This window comes from Bombyx mandarina, chromosome 26, assembly GCF_030267445.1.
Source record: "Bombyx mandarina strain Sakado chromosome 26, ASM3026744v2".
NCBI classification, from domain to species: Eukaryota; Metazoa; Arthropoda; class Insecta; order Lepidoptera; family Bombycidae; genus Bombyx; species Bombyx mandarina.
The window spans coordinates 2,798,190-2,805,988 of record NC_143232.1 but is presented as its reverse complement, the minus strand read 5'-3'; the positions used below and the strand labels follow the sequence as shown (position 1 = coordinate 2,805,988).

Below are 7,799 nucleotides of genomic sequence, written 5' to 3'. Positions count from 1 at the left end.
CTAAAAATCGGTAATTTTGTTCAAAATTTAATATTATTTATTAGTTTAAAGCCTAAAATATAGTTTATACTTCATGTACTTACCGAAAGTAAGATACTTCAGCTGTTAAATTGCTTTTTCGGGCATTATTTTTGCAACTTTTGAATACACACTGCGGCATTGTGAGACGGGTTGACATTGGCTGTGTCAAACACAAAGTGAACTAAACAAAATAACAGCTCACATTTCAAGTGAGCAGTTATTTGACGAGACGGATTTTCTGCACCGACCGTGTATAGTAACCGGCAAACTTCGTGAGCAAATGACTTTGACTGCGCAGAACCGAATTTTAGATCACTTTGGTGGTGAGGGTGAGGCGCGACGGCAGGGGAAATCGTATCGAGCGCGTTATTGGTAGATCAGTCGAACCTTGCGTCCCGCACCGCGCCCTCGCTCCGCTTGCTCCCAAAAGTACGCTTGCGTACAGTAAAAAGTCTATCGTTATTAATCGTTAAGTTATTTGTTATAATTGCTTGTGGACTTTGTTGCCATTGCTATATGTTGAGTGTTTGTTGATTTTTTATAAAAAATACGCTATGGCGTAGTATTCAAAAGAAAGGGTAGAAAAATTGTGTACGACGTATATTGCTTCATTATAAAACAGGAGAAGAATGATATGGAAAAAGTAAAACAGACTTCGGAAGCAAGAAAAACATCAGTGAGTACTGTTAGGTGCATTATTAACGAAGCTAAAGACTGGCTTGCTCGCCGTGTTTCGGACTCCGGGTAAGAAAAGATCAGGGAAGAAGAAAGTTACCGGAATGGATAGTTTCGTTCAATATGTAATAAAAAGATGTAATCATAATAACTACATAACAGGCAGCGAAACTCCGTATCGTAGAAAGGCTTCGAAAATTTTAAAGAAGATATAAATTTTAATGGCTCGGAATGAAGAATGATGGAAAAAAAAACAGAAAGTAATCGGAAGCTGGTAATTGAAAAAAGTAACATTCGATTACTACAAATCGAATATCTTCAAAAAATAATTAATTATAGACAAAAAAGAAGACCGAACCGACCGAGTTGTAAACTACGCCGATGAGCCCTATATCGACTCATCACGATGATAGCGACTCGGGTGATGAAAACAGTGATGATGATGATGGTCAAGATTATGATAACGAAAAAAAAATTACAAATACCAGCGTCGCTTCAACTGAACCAAGAACTGCCAACAGCTCTAGTTTTGACTTAATAGAAGGAATATCTATTTTACCCCAAGATTAAATTATTACAATTATTAACCTATATTAAATACATAATATGTTGATTTTAATAATTTAATAGCATTATGACGCAGAGTAAATATTGTTTTTGCACGTGAGTGTACCATGCGCGAACTTACCCCCACTACGTCGACAAATGCTCAAGAAGTTTGCCGGCTATTATATCTAGTTACTATTGTTGATCGAAAGTTAAGGTACAATGAAACAAGTGTAGTTTCTATAACACGATCATATATTTTCACACACTGTACTCTTGTGGATATAACAACGGAACGTATCCTTACACTATACGGCAGCCGGTAAGTGCGACCTCAATGTTCTAGTTAATTAGCTTTTTGAAAGTATTCTTTACTGTCCTTGGGGTTCGGCTTGATGGTGTCGGCGTTGGTGTCCGGGTTCCAGCCGGCCGGGCACACTGCGCATCAAATATACATATGTATAAATAGCTTATTTTTTAAATATGTGACTAGCTCCTGCGTGATCAGGATTCGGGGAGTAGTCAGCGGTGGCAACAATAAGCCGATTATCATGACGCATAGCCTTATCGAAGTACCGTTCCGACGCTGACTTCATTTATTTCCGGATTGAGTCGAGGCCCAGTCGTCGTGTAGGTCAACGTCCCTCACGAACCACGGAGCTCCGAGGCTAGCCTGCAAGAGCGGGACTGTAGGGATTGGAGGGTGTCTATGTGTGTGCGTGAACAGCACACTCGGGTAAGTCATGCCGGGCCTTATGCAGGTTTTGTAAGGTGTCGGTTTCATAGGTGAGGCAGCCTTTGTGCTGTAAAAACCGATTTGATGATGATTTGGGCAATTTGGGCTGCGGCTACCACTTGACGCTGGGTCGGCCGTGAGCTCGTCCGACCATTCCAGCACCCGCTGTGAGACATGAGATGGTTCCAGCATTTCAGTCGGAGAGAATGTCAACTTCGAAAAAGAAAAAAGAGTTTACATTGTAGGATCTGTAGAATCCTCATAGAAGTAATTCATAAACAGGGGTCAAGTACTTATAATAATATATAATAAAAATTGGTGCCTGGTTGACAGCCTGCGTGACTTTAACACTCCTGCATAGGAATACTTCGTAATATTCATTATTTGTTTCGATTTTCGTTTTTAGACCATTTTAATAGCAATGTTTATAATTAGAGAGTAACGTAGATAAATTCTAGATTCGGAGATGGCGGGTGAGGCCGAAAGCGTTAGAGCAGGACAGCATACCCTCTCCGTGCTTGTCGGCGAACTGGAAGGCCTTGACCAGGCGGAGCGTCTCGTCCACGGAGCGGCCCACGGGCAGATCGTTCACCGACATGTGACGCAGTGTGCCATTACGGTCGATTATGAACAAACCTGACATTGAAAATGGACAATAATAAAAGTTAATGGCATCACAACACAAGGATACTGTTTGGTTCAACTCAATGTTGAAAGGCTTTGTGTTAATAGCTTCATAACATTAGTGACATAGTGCACACCTCTTAATGCAAACCCATCATCGAGTAACACATCATAATCTTTTGAAATCTGTTTTTTGTAATCAGCAAGCAGAGGAATTTCCATTTTTCCCAATCCACCGTCCTGCAAAAGAATTGTTTTTTTAATGACAAAGCACAGCATGTGCCTGGTTTACAAAGATGAATACTTAGCTCTTGTACAAACCTTCCTAGGAGTGTTGATCCATGCGAGGTGACTGAACTCAGAGTCTGTGGACACTCCAATCACCTGACAATCGATTCCAGCAAAGTCTTTAGCTTTATCACTGAACGCTATGAGCTCTGTCGGACATACAAATGTGCTGTAACATACAAATTTATTAAACATAAGCTTCATTAATTATTTATTAACTGAATGGGTGGTATTGATGAAAGGAGTATGTATATAATATACCTACCATGACAATAAATGTCACAGGTTAATATTTTTTTAAGCAACAGCTCTACTTTATGCTACTGCTTATTTCATCACCTTGAAAAGTGATGCCAATTACAATTAATTATTAAATGAATAACTAGTGATAGTTAAAGATATATATTTGAACTATTCACCCTCTGGTGAGAGAAAGAACTTAGAATGATACATACAAATCCAATGGATAGAAGAACAGAACTACATATTTTCCTGTGAAATCTGAAAGTTTAAGTTGATTGAACTCTCCATTGACAACTGCTGTCGCACTGAAGTCTGGAGCAGGCTTCTGAACTTTAGGAGCTCTTGTAGTGCTGGCTGTAATCAATAAATTGTGTTAATAGTTTAATTATGTCCATCTAAACATAGCATACAAACTGGCACAAAACTGTTTCATGAGTGTCAGAGATAAATTGAGTAGAGTACACTACACCTTTGGACAGAATAAAAATGTAGACTGAATTAGTACACCTTTAGTTAACTAATAAACTTGCAGCGGTGGCTATGATAGTATAGAAAAAATTCGGCAAATGGCGTTTTCAAAATTAAGTTACTTAAGCTTAAAAGTTTCGAACAAAAGTCTGAAGTTTGATCTAACAAAGACATTTGCTTGGTAGAAAATCTTCTCTTTGTCGTTTCCGATAAATATTTGAAAATTGTGTCAAATTCAGTCTACTTAAAAATACGCGTATATGAGTCGACTATTATCAAAGCCGGCAATCTGACTTTTGGACAATGATTGGTAAATCAGAAAAACGAATTATTGACTTTGTATTCCATTGGCAGTCACAAAACTCTTCGGAACGACATCTTAGATAAATAACAGGTTAACTATTAACCTTTATTTAATGCAGGTTTTGAACCGTATTCTTTGAAGGAGACGATTATATTCAAATCAATCTGATTTGACATATCAATAAAAAAAATTTGTCCAAATGCACAGATTGCCACCTTTGATAATAGACGACTCATATGTAGTAAAATAAACGAATAAAAGACACTTAACTACAACTTAAAATTTGTAGGTTATGTAATACTTTTAAAGGCCTATACTAAGTAGGTATAAATAAAAATTATTAGACTTAAACATAAAGAAACTTACTCGTAGAAAAATTAATCCTTTTTGCTACTTTGAAAGCCGGCGACAGTACCTGAAAATTATACATTAATGTTTGTAATTATGTAGTAGGCTGTCTGCATCTGATTTGTGATAAATTAGTTTACTAACACTTCGACTTAGTTGCTTCACAATGAACGACATTTTTGCGTGCGTGAGTAAAGATTTAGGATTATATTTAAACCCTAAACAATCAACTCATTAAATAGATGTTAATTAAACCTAGTCACAACTTGACAGTCTTGACAAAACCACTTTTTTTTTGAGGTATTTTATGACTTGGTAACTGAGACCCTTAAGTCATGTCTTATAGGCCGTTTTCCAATTACAGCACAAGAGCGCACTATGCGGCATAATGCGCATAATGGTTAATTATGCGGCATAATTAACCATTACTTAATGGTAGTTTTCCAATTACAGAGCATAATGCGACTCAGTGACGCACAATGCCGAATTATGCTGAAGCTTAGTTGAGCATTATGCCGCATAATGCGCTCTTGTGCTGTAATTGGAAAACGGCCATATTAATTTATATTCTAATTTTTATGAAAAAGATAATATGGAGTGAAATGAAATGAAGATGATTAATTTGAGACATTAATCAACTGGGATGAAATGAAATGAAATGATAAGAGATGATAGGTATGCGATGAAATATAATCGCAGTATAATGGTGGTCATTTACTGAAATTTTTTCAGTGGGCTTTTTGGAGGATCTCAAGTAGTTACGTCCAGCGACTTTGTTTCATTTTCCCACATTTATGCACTTTCACAGATATTAAATAGTTAATAAACCACCGTTATTACCTATACATTTAAACTTGAAGAAACACTAAATAGACAAAATGAAACAAATCACACAAATTCACTCCTCGCGTTCCCACCAAAAGGTCGACAGAACAACATTATTTCCAATGCTGCCTGATAAATAAAAAATGCAGATGTAGCAAATCTAGGTGAAATTATTAAGCCCCGTGATAAAGCACAAATCTGTATTTAATCTAATCACCTTGAAACCACTAATCACCTTGATAATCGTATCGATCAACTGCTCCGCGGGAGAAACAGATACTCTGATGGTACCTATCGCGCGGCCTGATACTTATAAGGGCTGCTAACTGTCTATAGTATGCGCGGAAGCGCTAGTCACCGCCTGAGGTATGTGAGCGGCAGGGCGGGCGAGGTAGAAAAACGTCAATCTAACTCGGTCTGCCGCCAGATACAGTTGTTCTTGCCAGTTTGTTCCAAACATTCACGAGATAAAATATCCTAAGATGGGTCCACCAATAACACGACCAGTGTAAAATGTAATTTACAACGTGCACAGTTTTTTTTCTCAGACCGTAATGAGAATTGTAGCTGAAAGAATTTCGAATCGGAAAAACCAAGATTTACTTCTCCACGAAAACCTAAAGAAATAAAAAAGATTGTTGATAAAAAATAAAAACAGATAAATAAATAATTTTTTTATAATGTACTATAATAGTGATATGGTTTTTTATTTTATTTTCTTATTAAGAAATGTTAATTTGCTTATAAAATTGTTTTGTATCGTTAATTATAAAATATAATAAACACTTTTGAATATGAATTTTTTGTTTAATCAAGAAATAGAAAAATACAATATTACAATTAGGTACCCATTACATTAATTCTAACATGTTATTCTGAGATTTATCTGCACTTAAATATAATATCGTGTCGTCATCATCATCAGCCTTTATCTGCCCACAGCTGGACATAGGCCTTTCCTTCCTTTCCAATATCGTGTGCGTCTTGTCAATCACGCCCTCCTTCGTCTACCCCGCCACATACCTCAGGTGACTCCGCGCGCACTACAGTACTGTTACTGCCAGTAATTACGTTTTATATAGTGAATTTTTCTCGTTTAAATTTCATAGCTCGATTTAATAACATTTTTGCATTTGCGTAATTAATGAATTTTAAATCGCAAGCTTCATCTCATTTCCACTAACTTCACATCCATAAATATAAACTCTTCTAATCCAAAACGCTCGTTTCATTTAATCACTAAAGTAAAATGTTATAATGAAAACCACGGAATAGATAAATAAGGTTGGAAAGGCCTTTGCTCTAATTTTGTATTAGAACCAGTATCGCCGCTTCATCCCCACTATTTTAATTTCTACACATACGCAGACTATGATTACAAATATTTCGCACACAACAAAAACACCCATACATAAATCTCAGGGCAGATATTCGTTCGCAAACTAGCACAAAACTCCCGTAGGCATACACACTCACACACGCAAAAAGGCAACTAAATGTTCATACACGCTAGTGCTTGATAAAACCGATATTCTTTATCGATAAATTATTTGATGAATGAATGGGGAAAAATGAAACATGAAATAAATATTGAAAAAAAAAACTATTTTACTTTTATTAATTACAAATAATCACTGTCCCTGGAATAAAACGTATTTGTTAAGCAGTTGGCGCTTGCTATTAATTGCGAATGAATTTTTCAAAACAAAGTGTAGCCTGATCTTTTTATGTTAAAATCATTTTCAGTAAAATGTTTAGAGCAAATAGTACTCGTCTTTGTCTCCAGTTTCCTCTACCTGTCACGTCAATCCATTGTTCCCTGGCGTTAGGTTCTTTAGGAAACCTAAAATTTATAATTTATTGCATAAGTCAAATAGCATTTCACTTAGATTTTAAAACGTCTTAGACAATATAGTAAATACCCGTAAATGAGAGGTCTACATGTCCCTTTATATTAGACCTTCACATAAATTCAATGATAATAATTCAGTAATAATAATACAAATTTATTTTACTTAAAATACGTCTCACTAAGAATATACTAGGTATCATTAATTAAATATAAAATAATACAAAAATATCTATGTCAAATGTAAATATAGTCGAGAATTCTGCCGATGATTTTATTTCACCACATGGTCACCTCACTATCGACCAACTAGCGCCGTGCACCACGGCCAATCAGGCAAAGGCCGAAATTTCAAATATTGAAGTGTAGAGAACGCAATGCATGTAGTACATTGGAAGCGGACTTGGTCATTGCGTTCATTGGGCGAGTACACATCGCGCAATGTATGTTATTTATAACTTGTTGCAATAATGTTGTTAATGTTTGGAATTTCATAATGCTCAGTATATTTTTATGTTTTAGACAAATAATATTGTAATTAAATGGTAATTTCAACTTATGGATCGAAAGATATACCTCCTCGCTCTATACTTGAGGTCTGACTTTTTGTTTTACAAGTTATAATTGCACAACACGGCATTATAAAGCGGACATCTGTTCGCCCAAGTAGTCCGAAGCGCACTAAACGCGGTGAATGAAAGAATCGGTCGAGTTATGATTGTAGAATCATAGCTGTGGCACGCTTGCCCCGCCTACATTACCATTCCAACCTTATTTATCTATTCCGTGATGAAAACTACTTCTACGGCTTAATCTCGTGTTATATTATATGAATTATATCTCGACGTCTCACATTGTGGAGTCCAGTCGAG

The 7,799-nt window shown here is 36.3% G+C and overlaps 1 protein-coding gene across 1 annotated transcript; it reads right to left on the bottom strand.

Annotated features, from left to right (window-relative positions):
• Window positions 1–1,479: 1,479 nt before the first annotated feature.
• On the bottom strand, window positions 1,480–4,554 carry LOC114248746 (peroxiredoxin-2). The gene is made up of 7 exons (XM_028182155.2): window positions 4,398–4,554; window positions 4,272–4,320; window positions 3,346–3,487; window positions 2,924–3,059; window positions 2,740–2,842; window positions 2,486–2,614; window positions 1,480–1,680 (listed from the first exon to the last, which is right to left on the bottom strand). Exons 1-7 carry the CDS (start codon window positions 4,428–4,430, stop codon window positions 1,589–1,591), a joined length of 684 nt encoding a protein of 227 aa, XP_028037956.1. The 5' UTR covers window positions 4,431–4,554; the 3' UTR covers window positions 1,480–1,588.
• Window positions 4,555–7,799: the final 3,245 nt, after the last annotated feature.

Bases quoted from the DNA above. Each gene is read 5' to 3' on its own strand.
- LOC114248746 (XM_028182155.2), bottom strand. From the start codon at position 4,430: ATGTCGTTCATTGTGAAGCAACTAAGTCGAAGT. The intron at 2,843-2,923 runs GTTTGTACAAGA...ATTCTTTTGCAG, and splicing joins GGATCAACACTCCTAGGAAG to GACGGTGGATTGGGAAAAAT. The intron at 1,681-2,485 runs GTATGCTGTCCT...TTTGATGCGCAG, and splicing joins CGCCGACAAGCACGGAGAGG to TGTGCCCGGCCGGCTGGAAC.